Raw genomic sequence first — 15,998 nt, forward strand, 5'->3', positions numbered from 1 at the left:
TTTCAGATGTGCTTCGTTCTTTTGGTATCCCTTGATGAAAAACAATACACATATCCTACACTAGCGGGAGCTAACAGATAATTGGTGCCTGCACACATTTGTCTTTTGTGATTGGCTAACAAGATGTATTCAGCTAGCTGCTAGTAAAACAATGCTGCTCGGTCAGCAAAGGATAACAAGAGAATAAATCAAATTTGATAATAGAGGTAAATTGGAAAGTTGTTTAAATATGTCCCTATGTTCTATACATACCACAAAAGAAAATGTTGGGGTTTCCAGTCCCTTTAAACCGTTATGTACTATACCAATCTTAACTATCTGCTAACTTATTGTCCCCCACAGTACAATCTAATGGATCAACTCCGCAGAGAATGATGTGAATACCAGCTGTATTTTGTGTTACTCCTAAAACCAGCAGAAAGTTATTTTCAAATTCTGGTAAATCTTTTAGTCCTGCAACCATGCAAGATATCAAAGTATGAAATTTAACACATTTTAGATTCCAAATGATGTAGTTGTCAAAACTAGGTTCAGGAGCAGTAGTTCAGATAGCTGAAGACATCTGGTGAGCCTATCACAAAACATATCTGTGCAGTCACCAATCTCTATCTAGCGCTTCGGCAGTGCATTGCTGTTCCTGTGCCTACCTAGGTATGTTTTTCATCAAATGATACCAAGTGAACAGTGCAAATTTGATTATAGTTGATTATAGGAAAGTAGTTTAAAATTGCCTGCTGTATATGAATTATGAAAGTTTAATTTTGACTTTACTGTACCTTTAATGGCACATCTAAAGACCAAGGGCTGGAAATTTCCAGTTTAAGTTGCGTCTCCTTTTAACATTGTGTCCTAGTAATGTTTGGCTCCTAATATTTTCAAGCTCTGTAGATCTACATTCACAACAGTCAATCATAAATCATGATAGATACAAAACATTACCCAGCACATACTGTCACCGGAGTCAACAAATGCAATGTCATTTATCTTGGATTTTGACTTATGTATGTATGTATGTATGTATTGGGTACTTGTAAAGCGTGGCTAATCACCCGTAAGGGTCTCAAGGCGCTGCTCATTTTATCGACCTTGGAAGGATGAAAGGCTGAGTGGACCTCGCCGGGGATCGAACCTGCAACCCTTGGGTTGCTACAGCGCTCAGCCACAGTGCCTTAGCATGCTGAGCTATCTGTCTGGCATTATAGAATTTTCAGTTGGATCAGCAACTGAAAATGTAATTGTGTGGTTTCTGGGGAAACAGCTGGGTAACACTTTGGTGCATCATAACAGAATATCGAGACACAATAAAATAACACCACCACCTGAAAAAAACATACACTTTTATTGGTCAACTGCAAGCACCTTAAACAACAATAGGTTACTGTTACAACACAGGGTATTTTCACATCTAATTATTGCAAAGGCTTGTGATTTAACTGCAATGGATAAGAAAATAGTGGCACCATAATTAGTAAAACCAGAAAAATTTACATTCAATCCACGGACTTCTAAAAGAGGTTAAACATACCTCTGATTACATTCTAAAATCTGTTTTCAACTATTGCATTTTTTTTAATTCTACTACTTTGAATTTATTTGGGAACTCTTAAACAAAACTGAAACATTAAATAGAGATGTCAATGCTATGTAGTTAGTTCATCCAAAATACAGGTAACCAGTGCATTTAGTTTAAAAAAATAATGTTGAATTATATGTACAGCAAAGCAATTGTGAGATCGGTTATTTAACTTTCATATTGTGTGGAACCGAGTTAAGAGGTGCACAGCTTATTTTACTATGCACTCTTGTGCAAAATATTAGTTTTAAAATCATTATTTTCTAGTTATTTTGCATGTTTGCAAAAATATAAATGTTTGTTAGACATTATACACATTAACATTACAAATTTCATAGTAAGTGAAAGATACACCTGAATAAGCTCTTACAAGACTACTCTAAGGATCAAATTCTTCATAGTGAACAACTGTTTCATAAAACTTTATAGAGATCCTTCCGGTATACTTTACAATGGTAGATCCCAACGGGACCTTCAATTTTAATGATATTTTTGGTCCTCCTCATAGCATATCATGTGACTCATTTTAAATTGTGGGTTTTCTATTTGCAGACCATCCAAGCAAAGACAAATATTAAGCAACAATTTTAAATTTAAACATTTTTATGAAATTTATAAAATTCATGCAGTTGTTAGTATATAGAAATTTGTAGTAGAGTGTAACTTCACGTCAACCAACAGCTCCTCTAATTAAAGAACAGACACCAAAACACACAATCACTCAATGGTTACAGGTTGTTGTGGGGTGCCTGTAATCTACAAAGTTTTATGACACAGAGACAAAGAGCTGTACTCTATGTTTAAATACCACACATTCAACATGGCAGATGTATTCAGGGTACGTATACTAGGTCTACTGATGTGACTTTTGTAAAAAGGAGGTGGCTAGACAGATACTCAATACATTGTGCTGCATGTTAATTTTTAGGTGACTGGTATGGTGCCGCCTTTTGATATAAAACATTGCTGCTTTATCAATTTTAAAATAAAAACAAATCTCTTTGATTAGTGTTGTAATGTAATGCATTGAGTTTAAAGTACAAAGACCTTAGATTCCCCTAAAATGCTAATTAGGGTAATTGTCTAAAAAGTAGAGCAGAGATTTATTTGCACATAACTCAGAAAATGCATGTGCATCTCTTGGGAACAGCTGTTACATGCAAATCAACTACTATAATGATGCTGAAAATATAGAGCTGCTTTTTAATTAAAAATACCCTTTCATTTTAGTAACCTTTAGAGTGCCAAAGAAACACGCAATATACTGCAGCCCTCTTTAGCACTGCAAAGGGTAGTCATCAAAATAAACATTTACAAAGTGAATGTACATACACTATAGTACAAGAATGGAAATCCCTGTTCAGGGTAAAAATTGCACAGTACCTATCTGTTTAGGACTGTATATTAATTAATAAAGTCATGGATTTATCTAACATCGGCTAAAACTTTTCATAAATAGATACAAAATCTGGCAGACACATGGAAAAATGTACTCCTTGTTGAAAAATTGGACATTGGAATGCCATGTAACACAAGAAACAAGACCAGATACTAAGCCTTTTTTTTTCTTTTTTTCTCCCAATTTCCCACCCATCCCGACCTGAAAAAAAAAAAGAGTGACCATATAAAGCTTATAACTGAAGACATAAAGGTTACCCTTCCTAATGACCACAGCGAACACCAAGCAGAAGAAAAGAAAAATGGAGGTAAAAAGTTAATTCAAATAAAAAGTGGTTAGGTCTTCTTAAGATGAAACCAGCTCTCTAGTAATCCTGGAAAAGATTTTGTGACAGTCAGCATTTAGGTCCGAAGCAAAATTGGAGATGCTAGCATGTGCTAAGAAGTCAACCATGGATGTCTGAGGCACTCGCCAGCAGATGCTCGTTTCTCTGGAACCATTTCTAGCATAGGGGTCAGGAAATCTGTAAACTGTGCAGCATCTTCATGAGGCCATCCATATTTTTCCACAAGAACGTCAAAGAGACTCCAAGGCTTTAGTTTTGTTATGTGTCGAAGCTCTCCTGTGAAAGAGAAACATAATCTCATTATAAAAATGCAACCTGTTAACATTCTGCTTCTGTATATGTACTCACTTCTATGCTGTGGTAACAGGTAATACGGTTATATTACAATACAATTTAAGATATATAACACCTATTCTTTTTATTTCACTATTAGAGTATACAGTTAAATGAAAAATAATAAAATAATCAGTGCAATGCTGAAAGCTTTTACATCTCAAGTCAAGTCATACAGAGATATGATTGCTGTGGATGGGATCTCCACTTATACTTATATAAGTATCCTAAACATAAGGCACGCAGTTCACAAATATAAAGGGAACTTTTGTTTTATTTGAAAAAAGAAAAAGAAAGTTGATATTAAGGATTTTTTTATTTTATTGTATATTATCTATATATTTTTTTAATTTTTCCTACTTTTCCTGTAATTTACTTTTGGTGGTGTACATATACCACACTTAAGAGGACACAAAATACAAATTTACAATCCCTCGGTGGCCTAGATTACAAGTTGAGCGTCATCCACAGCTCTTCCATTTTTACTTCCATAAGTGGAAAAAACCCATAATTTATGCTTACCAGATAAATTCCTTTCCTTCCGGATAGGGAGAGTTCACGGCTTCATTCCTTACTGTTGGGAAATACAACACCTGGCCACCAGGAGAAGGCAAAGACACCCCAGCCAAAGGCTTAAATATCCCTCCCACTTCCTCATTACCGCAGTCATTCTGCCGAGGGAACAAGGAAAAGTAAGAGAAATATCAGGGTATAAATGGTGCCAGAAGAATAAGATAAATAATAGGGGGCCGCCCTTAGACAATAAAAAATGTGCAGGGGCCGTGGACTCTCCCCTATCCGGAAGGAAAGTAATTTATCTGGTAAGCATAAATTATATTTTCCTTCCTAAGATAGGGAGAGTCCACGGCTTCATTCCTTACTGTTGGGAAAACTATACCCAAGCTCCAAAGAACAGTGAATGAATAACGGGAGGGAACAAAAAGAAAGAGGGGGACCCTATTCTGAGGGCACCACAGCCTGCAAAACTTTTCTCCCGAAAGCTGTTTCACCCGAAGCAAAAACATCAAACTTTTAAAATTTTTAAAAAGTATGTAAGGAGGACCAGGTAGCCGCCTTACAAATCTGATCCATAGAGGCCTCGTTCTTAAAGGCCCAAGAGGAAGCCACTGCTCTAGTGGAATGAGCCATTATCTTCTCAGAAGGATGATGTCCCGCTATCTCGTAAGTTAAGCGGATGACACTCCTTAACCAAAAAGATAGGGAAGTTGAAGTAGCCTTCTGCCCCTTACGCTTCCCCGAACAGACAACAAACAAAGAGGAAGATTGTCCAAATGGTGAAGTAAACGTTCCTTCGATGAAGAAGGATTAAGACACAAGGAAGGAACCACAATATCTTAAATGATTTTGCGATCTGACACAACCTTAGGAAGAAAACCTAAATTAGTATGTAAAACTGCCTTATCTGCATGAAAAATCAGATAAGGGAACTCACATTGCAAAGCATAGATCTCAGAAAGTCTGCACGCAGAGGCAATAGCAAATAAAGAGAGAACCTTCTAAGATAACAATTTAATGTCAACGGAATGCAGAGGCTCAAACGGAGCCTGTTGCAAAACACGAAGAACAAGATTTAGGCTCCAATGAGGAGCCCCAGATCTAAACACAGGTCTGATCCTAATCAGAGCCTTAACAAAGAACTGCACGTCTGGAAGCTCAGTTAGACTCTTGTGCAATGAAACAGACAGGGCCGAAATCTGTCCCCTCAGGAAACTAGCAGAAAGGCTCTTCTCCAGTCCATCCTGGAGAAAAGAGAAGATCCTGGCAACCTTAACTCTGTGCCAGAAAAAACAATGCTCTTCACACCAGAATAAGTAGGTCCTCCACCCTTTGTGGTAGATACGGCGAGTAACTGGCTTACGAGCTTGAATAAGAGTATCAATGACACTCTCAGAGAAACCTCTCTTGGCTAAGACTAAGCGTTCAATTTCCACGCAGTCAGCCGCAGAGAATCTAGATTTTAATGAACAAATGGATCTTGTAACAGCAGGTCTCTGTGACAAGGTAACATCCACGGAGGAGATGAGGACATCCCCACTAGATCCGCAAACCACGTCCTTCGCGGCCACGATGGAGCAATTAGGATTACTGATACCCGCTACTGCTTGATGCAGGCCACCACTCGAGGAAGAAGCAGTAATGGAGGAAAAAGATATATTAGTTTGAACCTCCAAACAGTACCAGGGTAGCTTGGTATTGAGATGGGACGCCATGAGATCTATCTCCGGCGTCCCCCACTTGCTGTATATCTCTGCAAACACCTTGGGATGGAGAGACCATTCCACTGGGTGGAAGGATTGCCTGCTGAGAAAATCCGCCTCCCAGTTGTCCACACTCGGAATGTGGATCACTGACACCGAACAGCTGTGGGCCTCCGCCCACTCCAGAATCTGAGATACTTCCTTCTCGTTCCCCCCCGATGGTTGATGTAAGTCACCGAGGATATATTGTCTGATTGGAATCTGATAAACTGGGAGGAACCCAGAAGTGAGTGAAATATAAAACTTTTTTGCGCTGCCTATTGGGGTAAGCCTTTTACTCCTAGGATATTTTCCCCAAAAAATATCTTACTTAGGTGTACAGGAGAGGTTTTGGAAATTTTTTGGAGTGTAGGCGCAAGTGAATGCTTTTACCCCTGTCTTGATTATTCAGTATCCTTATCTAAGGTAATTGTATAAAAAATTTGACACTTGTTTAAATAACAAATATATTTATTTGAAAAATAAGAAAAGAAATCTCTTTAAAAATTCCAATATGGACTTTGTGACACGTGGTTTACAAGTTCTGATAGGTCTTGTAACTAATATGTGAAGTCTATGACTAGTGTTACAAGATTAATGGTATAGGTGTATAGTAACAATATGTTTGGTAATGATATATTTAGTGACAATATGTTCATAAGAAATGCAATGAAACAACCTATGTGTTTGGATAATGTTTTAAAAATTAGGACTCGTTAGAGTGTTGTACCTAGTGCATTGAAAACCTAGTACACAGTCTGAAAAGTCAAATTTACAGTTTGGAAGGGATCTTTATGTTTGTAGAGTTTTGCTAATCCAAATATTTCTAGTTTTGCTATATATATAGAATTGTTCGCATCTCAGATAAAAGAATTAGCAATTCTCTGAGCTTTAATTCTGTCTTGAATATCCTCAGAGGGGAGACTCCAACTCAATGAGTTCCAACAAAGAGTCGCACCAGTAGGTAGGTGCTCCGGCAACCGCAGAAACTGCAGCCTCCGGTTGAAACAAAAATCCCGTATGTTGAAACATCCTTCTCAGAAAGGTTTCCATTTTCTTATCCATCGGTTCTCTGAACGAAAAACTATCCCCAAGAGGTATAGTAGTATGTTTAGCAAGCGTAGAGATAGCACCATCCACCTTAGGAATGGAGCCCCACAAATTCAGTTAAGCGTCCGGGACCAGGAACAACTTATTAAAAGTAGACGAGGGGGAAAAGGAAGATCTAATTCTTTCCCATTCGTTGTTAATAATGTTCGCCATTTTAACCAGCACAGGAAAAGTCAAAGGAACTTTCCTGTCTTCGTAAACTCTGTCCAATTTGGATATCATAGGTTCTTCAGGCAGCGCGGCCTCTGGAACCTCTAACGTAGACAGAACCTCCTTTAGTAAAAAATGCAAGTGCTCAATTTTAAATCTAAAGGACGGTTCCTCCACAGCAGGAGGTTTAGACGCTAAGGACTCCGACCCAGAAAGTTCACCCTCTGAAGCTACAGAGGCTAACTCATCATTGCATAACTGAGATATAATAGCTAAATCCCATAAATATTTAGATGACTCCGGGTCAGGAGAGCTATAATTAACCTTTCTCTTGTGTTTGTTAAAGTAAGGTAATGCACTGAGGGCCGCAGACACCGCCGTTTGTAACTGCGCGGCAAAGTCCGCAGGAAGAAGGCCCCCTCCAGATGGAGGATTAGATGTGCTACGGGGAACTGCATGTGGATAATGTAGCAAGGGTAATAATCTTACGGGACACTGAGTCCTGAGAGGTAGACGGCTCAGAGGGACTAATAGCCTTAGCAGGCTTGTCTCCCTTCTTAGACTTTACAACGGTGTTAAGGCAGGTGGAACATAATTGAGTTGGCAGGAAAACCACGGCCTCCTCACAATATAAACAGGTATGATTAAGTACAGAAGAAGTACCTTCTAACATGTCAGAGTCCTTCATAGCTCAGGTTATACCCACAGAAGGACACAAATAAAAACATTTTTTTTTAGCATATACTACCAATGGCTGGGGCACTCACCACCTCCTAGACCCAGACAGGTAACAGAGAAAACACTCTCCTCAGGTTGAAGTCTCAGCTGGAATAGAGGAAATGAACATAGACCACATGCTATGAAAAGTACAGCAAGTTAATAGGAGCTATGCAACACTTTCAAAAACAAAAGTGAAACCTGTTTGTTCCAGTCAAAAACACACAGTCTATGAGCTCAGAAAATAAAATCACACATAGCAGCATGTAAATAATTAATACACTGATTAACCCCAACTGTTCAATAAACCCCCCTCAGAGGATATTAACCCTGGATCCTATAAAGGTATAAATGAGCAACACTGTGACCCTGTTATAGCGTTTTATATGTAAAAAAAAAACTAAAATGTATGCTTACCTGATAAATGTATTTATTTCCGGTTATGATGAATCCATGCTTGAGTAATTACTGTTGGGAATATCACTCCTGGCCAGCAGGAGGAGGCAAAGAGCACCACAGTTAAACTGCTAAGTGTCACTCCCTTACCCACAACACCCAGTCATTCGACCGAAGGGAAATGAAGAAAAAGGAGTAACACAAGGTGGGGAGGTGTCTGAGGTTACAGTAAAAAGGAACAACTGTCTTAAAATAAAGGGTGGGGCCGTGGACTCACCATATCCAAAAAGAAAAACATTTATCAGGTAAGCATAAATTTTGTTTTTCTTTCCTTAGATATGTTAAGTCCAAGGCTTGAGTAATTACTGTTGTGAACCAATACCCAAGCTAAAGGACACTGATAAATCGGGAGGGAAAAAACAGGCAGTCCTAAACAGAAGGCACCACCGCTTGAAGAAAAAGAAGCCTCCCAAAAGAAGCCTCAGCCGAGGCAAAAGTATCAAATTTGTAAAACTTGGAAAAAGTATGTAGAGAAGACCAAATTGCAGCCTTGCAAATTTGTTCCACAGAAGCTTCATTTTTGAAAGCCCAAAAAGAGGAAACAGTTCTTGTGGAATGAGCCGCAATTCTCTCAGGAGGCTGCTGTCCAGCAGTCTCATAAGCCAAACGAATTATACTTCGTAACCAAAAAGGAAGAGTAGTAGCAGTAGCTTTCTGACCTTTACAGAAAAGAGGGCAGAGGACTGGCGAAAATCCTAAGTCACCTGTAAGTAGAATTTAAGAGCACGTACAACATCCAAATTTTGTAACAAACATTCTTTGGAAGAAGGATTAGGACACAGAGAGGGAACAACAATTTTGTGATTGATATTTCTATTAGAAACAACCTTAGGAAGGAAATCTAACTTAGTATGAAGAACCGCCTTATCGGCATGAAAAATAAGATAAGGGGAATCACACTGCAGAGCTGAGAGTTCCAAGACTCTTCGAGCAGAAGAGATAGCAACAAGAAACAAAACCTTCCAAGATAACACATTAATGTCTGTGGAATGCAACGGCTCAAACCGAGCCAGCTGTAAAACTTTAAGAACAAGGTTAAGGCTCCAAGGAGGAGCAACAGACTTAAAGACAAGCCTGATTTTGACCAATGCCTGACAAAATTATTGCACATCTGCCAAACATTTATGCAGTAAAACAGATAAAGCAGAAATCTGACCCTTCAGGGTACTGACTGACAATCCCTTCTCCAGGCCTTCCTGAAGAAAAGATACAATTCTAGGAATTCTAATTCTACTCCAAAAATAGCCCTTGGATTCACACCAATAAAGATATTTACGCCATATCTTATGGTAAATCTTTCTAGTAACAGGCTTGCAAGCCTGAATCATGGTCTCAATGACCGACTCAGAAAAACCACGCTTAGACAGAATTAAGCTTTCAATCTCCAAGCAGTCAGCTTCAGAGAAAAGAGATTTGGATAAAGGAAGGAACCCTGAATCAGGAGGTCCTTCCTCAGAGGTAGTGTCCAAGGTGGGAGAGTTGACATCTCCACTAGGTCTGCAAACCAGATCCTGCGAGGCAACGCGGGGGCTATTAGAATCACAGACACCCTCTCCTGTTTAATACGAGCAATGACTTGTGGAAGGAGAGCAAACGGAGGAAACAGGTATGCCAAATTGAAAACCCAAGGAACCACCAGAGCATCTATCAGAACAGTCTGCAGATCTCTTAACATTGAACCGTACCTTGGAAGCTTGGCGTTCTGACGGGATGCCATCAGATCTAACTCCGGCACCCCCCATTTGAGAACTATGCTGGAAAACACCTCCGGATGGAGTTCCCACCTTCCGGGATAAAAAGTCTGTCTGCTCAGAAAATTTGTTTATGATGGCGGAATCAGATGATACAAATAGGAGGGCAAGAGTTACACAGCCACAGAGCAAGTGAGTTTTAAAGATGTAAGCAAATCTTGATACTCTTTTTGCGAATAAAGAGAAACTATGCATAAAGTACTGAAACTCTGGTGGGATATTGAGTTCTTGGAACTCTATATTAAGGAGAACAAGGTACCGAGAGTTTTAAGTATAAATAAATGTCCAGCATTCCATAAGGCATTTCCAGAATTGTTGATGGAATAGAATCAATCATTAAGTGATTGTTCTTTAATTCTGATGGGAGAGTTGGTAAAGTTTAAGAACAGAGGGAGGCGATTGTACTTGAAATTGAACAAATAACCAAGTCCCTTGAAACACATAACAAAGACACAACATTTTCAGCTTACCAAAATCAGCTAAAAGAGACTTTGAAAAAAATAAGTAATGAATAATCTGATAACAAATATAAAAAATATGAGAGAGCTCTGAAAGATTATGAACTGTCTATTGTCTATAGTTGGAGTACGGTGAGAAGAGACAACAGAAAGAAAGTTGGAAATAATAATAAAAAAAAATAATAAAAGCAAAAGTTGCAGTTCAAAGAAAGTTACATTTTCAAGTTTTGATAGTACAGCGTCTAAAAGTGAACGAAAATTTCCTCCCCCAATACTCCTGTTTCAACCTCAATACCAATTCGGTCACATGAGCATACTGTGGAACAATTGGGAGCAAGACCAAAAAACGGATTGACTGGAGGGGAGCAAGACACGCAGCCCGTGTAAAATCTGGTACCAAGATATCCCAGTCAAACAATACAGAAGAAGAAGAAATGATACAATCACAAAAGATAATAAACTTGTCATCGATAACACTAAGTGTTTTTGAACAGAAAGTTTTGTCCAAAGGACTAGGGAATACAAGTTTGACTTATTTTTAATTTTTTTTAAAAATGTTTTATTTATTTTTGTGCACATTTGTTTCAGCCTTTTTTCCAAAATTTTTTCTCACTTTTGAGATCAACCTTTAGAGATTACAGGTCACATAGAATATTCATTGGATACTATTGGATATTATTAATTTTTTCGGACACATATTTTTGGACACTTACATTTGGACACTTATAATTATTAGATCTCTATTCTTAAGGGCTTAGATTATCCATGTTAGGGACACTTCGCATCAGCCCTTACAGTTGATTTTTAGTTTTTAAGACTCATTTCATGTTTTAGAAGTCTGTTTTTAGAAGTTTGATTTTACTATATTTTTTGTTCTTATGTGCATGGATCCATGTTCTTTTCTATTGTTTGAAGTATATTGTTTTAAGTGAACTGTTGTAATAAACATTTAATTCCAACATTTAGTTTCCATATAATACACAAATTTTCTTTTAGTACCTTAGCATCCATCTGGTTAGGTTGTCCAGAGCTATAGGTACCACTCCCCCGGCGCTAGGTTTTCCTATTCATAACCATTGTCTGAGCATGCACAACTGGAGAGCTCTCAAATAGAACCGAGCAAAAGGAATGATGTCCATGGAAGCCACCATCAGACCGATTACCTCAATACATTGAGCCACTGAAGGATGAGCAGTAGCCTGAAGAGAGAGGCAAGAGGAAATGATTTTGTTTTTCCTGACCTCTGTCAGAAAAATCTTCATTAATAGAGAATCTATTATATAGTCCCTAAGAACACTACTCTTGAAGCAGGGGAAAATGAACTTTTTTCTAGAATCACATTCCATCCGTGGGAACGAAGAAAAGAAGAATATCTATGTGTGAGATTTTGCCTAAACCAATATGTCGTCCAGGTAGGGTGCCACAGCAATTCCACGAGAACGGATTACTGCCAAAAAAGCCCCCAGAACTTTCGAAAAAATTCTGGGAGCAGTGGCTAGACCAAATGGAAGGGCCACAAACTGGAAATGTTTGTCCAGAAAGGCAAATCTCAGGAATCTGTGATGGTCTCTGTAAATAGGAACATGTAGATACGCATACTTTAGGTCTATGGTTATCATGAACTGACCCTCTTGTACTAAAGGAAGAATAGAGCATATAGTCTACATCTTGAAGGATGGAACTTTGAGAAACTTGTCTAGACCCTTCAAGTCTAGAATGGGACGGAAAGTTCACTCTTTTTTGCAGATAATCTTGAGAGATGGAATCTGCCTCTGGGAGAAAAAGTCTTGAATTCGAATTTGTAACCCTGGAATACTATGTCCACAGTCCAGGGATCTGGGACATCTTGTATCCAGTCTTGAGAGAGAGGGATCGGGGGCAAACCCTTCATGCTGATTTGGAATCAGCTGCGGGTTTCTTTAATTGTTTCCCCTTGTTCCAAGACTGATTGGGTTTCCAAGAAGACTTGGATTGTTCCTGCTTGGAAGAAGAAGGGAAAGGCTTTCCCCTGAAGTTAAGGACAGAGAAACTAGAAGTTTTAGCTCCTAGTCTAACAACCTGTAAAATGGCATCTGCAATAAAGGAATTGGCCAACTTAAGAGCTTTAATTCTATTTTGAATTTCATCCAAGGAAGTCTCTACTTGAAGAGAATCAGACAAGGTGTCGAACCAATAAGATGCCACACTAGTCATGGTGGCAATACACACCACAGGTTGCCATTGGAGACCTTGATGAAAATAAATCTTTTTCAAATAAGCCTCCAGCTTCTTGTCCATTTGATCCTTAAAAGAGCAGCTATCCTCAATAGGAATAGTGGTTCTCTTAACCAGAGTGGAAATGGCACCTTTAACTTTGGGTACAGTATACCAAGGGTCTTTAATGGAGTTCTCGACAGGAAACATTTTCTTAAAAATGGGAGACAGGGAAAAAAAACACCCCTGTTTTCTCCTATTCCTGTGAGATAATCTCCCTAGCACGGCCCGGCACCGGAAAAACCTTTGAAGTGGAAGGTTCATCAAAGAAACTATTAAGTTTACTAGATTACTTAGGAGTGAAAACGACAGGGGTATTGGAGTCATCTAAAGTAGCTAAAACCTCCTTTAACAATACACAAAGGTGTTCAAGCTTAAATCTGAAGGATACCACCTCAGTCTCAGAAGAAGGAAATTTACTGTCTGAATCTAAGATTTCACCCTCAGAAAGTCCTGATGTATCTTCCTCATTAGACTTATGAGAAAGGGCAACTTGGAAAGCAGAACTGAGGACAGGCACCTTACTTTCTGAATTTCTAGCTTTCCTCTTGCGTTTTCCCTGTAATCTGGAAATGGCAGCTAATGCTGCAGATACCGCTGAAGATACCTGGGCAGCAATTTCTGCTTTTAAATAAACTCCACTAGGAGTTATAGAGGAACCACAGGCCACTGCATGTGACGCCATTGAGGCTTGGGACGTAGCAGGTGAAAGATGAGGTATTATTTTAACAGCATCATCCTGAGAGACATTAGGCTCAAAAAGTTTACCTTTTTGAGCCTCGTCCCCCCCTCATTGCTAGGGAGCTCCTCGTCCCCCCTGATGGTTGATGTAAGCCACCAAGGTTATGTTGTACGATTGGAATCTGATAAACTAGGCTGAACCCAGAAGAGGCCAAGCCTTCATAGCATTGAAGATCGCTCGAAGTTCCAAGATGTTGATCGGGAGGAGGGATTCCTCTTGAGTCCAATGGCCCTGTGCCTTCCTGGCACCCCAAACAGCTCCCCATCCTGTGAGACTCGCGTCCATAGTCACAATCTCCCAGGATCTGAATGATTGCTGTTTCACTGTCTCAGCATGCATAGCTGAAGAGGCCTGAGTTGGAATCTTGCAAAAGGAATGCAGGACACCATGAGACCAATTACCTCCATACATCGAGCCACAGAGGGCCTTAAGGAGGTCTGGAGGGCAAGACAATTGGAGGTTAGCTTGCAACGTCTCTGGTCTGAAAAAAATATCCTCATGGGTATGGAGTCTATTATCGTACCCAGAAATTCCACCCTGGTACTGGGAATAAGAGAACTCTTTTCTAAGTTTATCTTCCATCCATGAGATCGAAGAAGAGTTTTCAAATGGTTTTCTGCCAGACGACAGGATGGTGCCTGGATCAGAATATCGTCTAAGTATGGCTCCACTGTTATCCCTCTGGTTCTGGTCACTGCGAGCAGAGCCCCTAGAACCTTCGTAAAAACTCTTGGAGCTGTAGCTAGACCAAAACGGAAGAGCAATAACTGGAAGTGCTGGTCAAGGAACGCAAATCTTAGGAACTTGAAGTGTTCCTTGTGTATAGGGATGTGAAGGTAGGCACCCTTCAGGTCTATCATGGTCATGAATTCTCCTTCCTGGACTAAAGGAAGAATGGACCTTATTGTCGCCATCTTGAACGAAGGGACAAACAGGAATTTGTTTTAACACTTTAGGTCCAGAATTGGACAAAAGTACCCTCCTTCTTTGGACCACAAACAAGTTTTAGTAGTAGCCCAGACCTCTCTCTGCTACAGCCGGATCGATGGGCTGCCCCTTCATGCCGACTTTGACTCGGGGGGCTTCTTATTCTGCTTGGACTTATTCCAGGACTGAGGAGGTTTCCAAGTTCCCTTGGACTGCTCCGGCTTTGCAGAGGGCTGCCGACGTTGGGATTTGTCTGAACGAAAGGAACGAAAATTAGGACCTTGTCCCTTAGGTTTGTTCTTCTTATCCTGCGGTAAAAAGGCACCTTTGCCTCCAGTAACCGTAGATATAATTGAGTCCAAGCCTGGACCAAAAAGAATCTCTCTTAAATGGGAGGAAAAGAAGTCTAGACTTTGAAGTCTTGTCCGCAGACCAAGACTTCAGCCAGAGTGCCCCATGGGCTAGCACTAAAAAGCCTGAAACCTTGGCAAATAATCTGCATATTTGCATCACAAATAAAAGAATTAGCTACCCTTAAAGGGACAGTCAAGTCCAAAAAAAACTTTCATGTTTCAAATAGGGCATGTAATTTTAAACAACTTTCCAATTTACTTTTATCACCAATTTGCTTTGTGCTCTTGGTATTCTTAGTTGAAAGCTAAACCTAGGAGGTTCATATGCTAATTTCTGAGACCTTGAAGGCCGCCTCTAATCTAAACGCATTTTGATCATTTTTCACCACTAGAGGGCATTAGTTCACGTGTTTCATATAGATAACATTGAGCTCATACACGTGAATTTACCATGACAGCTCTGATTGGCTAAAATGCAAGTCTGTCAAAAGAACTGAAATAAGGGAGCAGTCTGCTGAGGCTTAGATACAAGGTAATTACAGAGGTAAAACGTGTAGAATTATAACTGTGTTGGTTATGCAAAACTGGGGAATTGGTAATTAAGGGATTATCTATATTTTAAAACAACAAAAATACTGGTGTTGACTTTCCCTTTAAGGCCTTAATTCTTTACTGGATTGCGTCAAGGGGATCCCCCACCTAAATCAACTAAAATAAGGAGTTGCAACAGTAGGTAGCCGCTCCCGCAACCACATCAACAGCCACTGCTGGTTGAAACAAATATCCCGTATGCTGAAACATCTTTCTTAGTAGAGTTTCCAGCTCCTTATCCATGGGCTCCTTAAACGACAAACTATCCTCAAGTGGGATAGTAGTGCGCTTAGCAAGCGTGGAGATAGCACTATCTACTTTATGGATGAAACCCCACAACTCCGACTGAGAGTCCGGAACTGGGAACAATTTCTTAAAGGAAGAAGGGGAAAAAGGAGAACCGAGTCTTTCCCATTCATTCTTAATAGCGTTCACCATCTTTACAGGAACCGGGAAAGTCTGTGGTACAACCCTGTCCTCGTAGACCTTATCTAATTTAGGAATACAAGATTCCTCAGGTAATTTAGGTTCTGGAACCTCTAAAGTAGCCAAAACTTCCTTTAGCAGAAAGCGTAGGTGTT

The 15,998-nt window shown here is 39.6% G+C and overlaps 1 protein-coding gene across 6 annotated transcripts in view; it reads right to left on the bottom strand.

The window, feature by feature from the left end:
- Positions 1-1,320: 1,320 nt before the first annotated feature.
- SRPK2 (SRSF protein kinase 2) overlaps positions 1,321-15,998 on the bottom strand; it is a 508,288-nt gene continuing 493,610 nt past the window's right edge. For 5 of the 6 annotated variants that reach the window (XM_053716553.1, XM_053716552.1, XM_053716556.1 and 2 more), the window contains one exon: positions 1,321-3,594. In XM_053716553.1, the coding sequence (XP_053572528.1) occupies positions 3,410-3,594 (185 nt within the window). In that variant the 3' untranslated portion in view covers positions 1,321-3,409. The remainder of the gene's footprint in view (positions 3,595-15,998) is intronic. The other variant, XR_008402804.1, reaches the window with a different exon arrangement.

This window comes from Bombina bombina, chromosome 6 (genome assembly GCF_027579735.1).
Source record: "Bombina bombina isolate aBomBom1 chromosome 6, aBomBom1.pri, whole genome shotgun sequence".
In the NCBI taxonomy this organism is placed as follows: domain Eukaryota; kingdom Metazoa; phylum Chordata; class Amphibia; order Anura; family Bombinatoridae; genus Bombina; species Bombina bombina.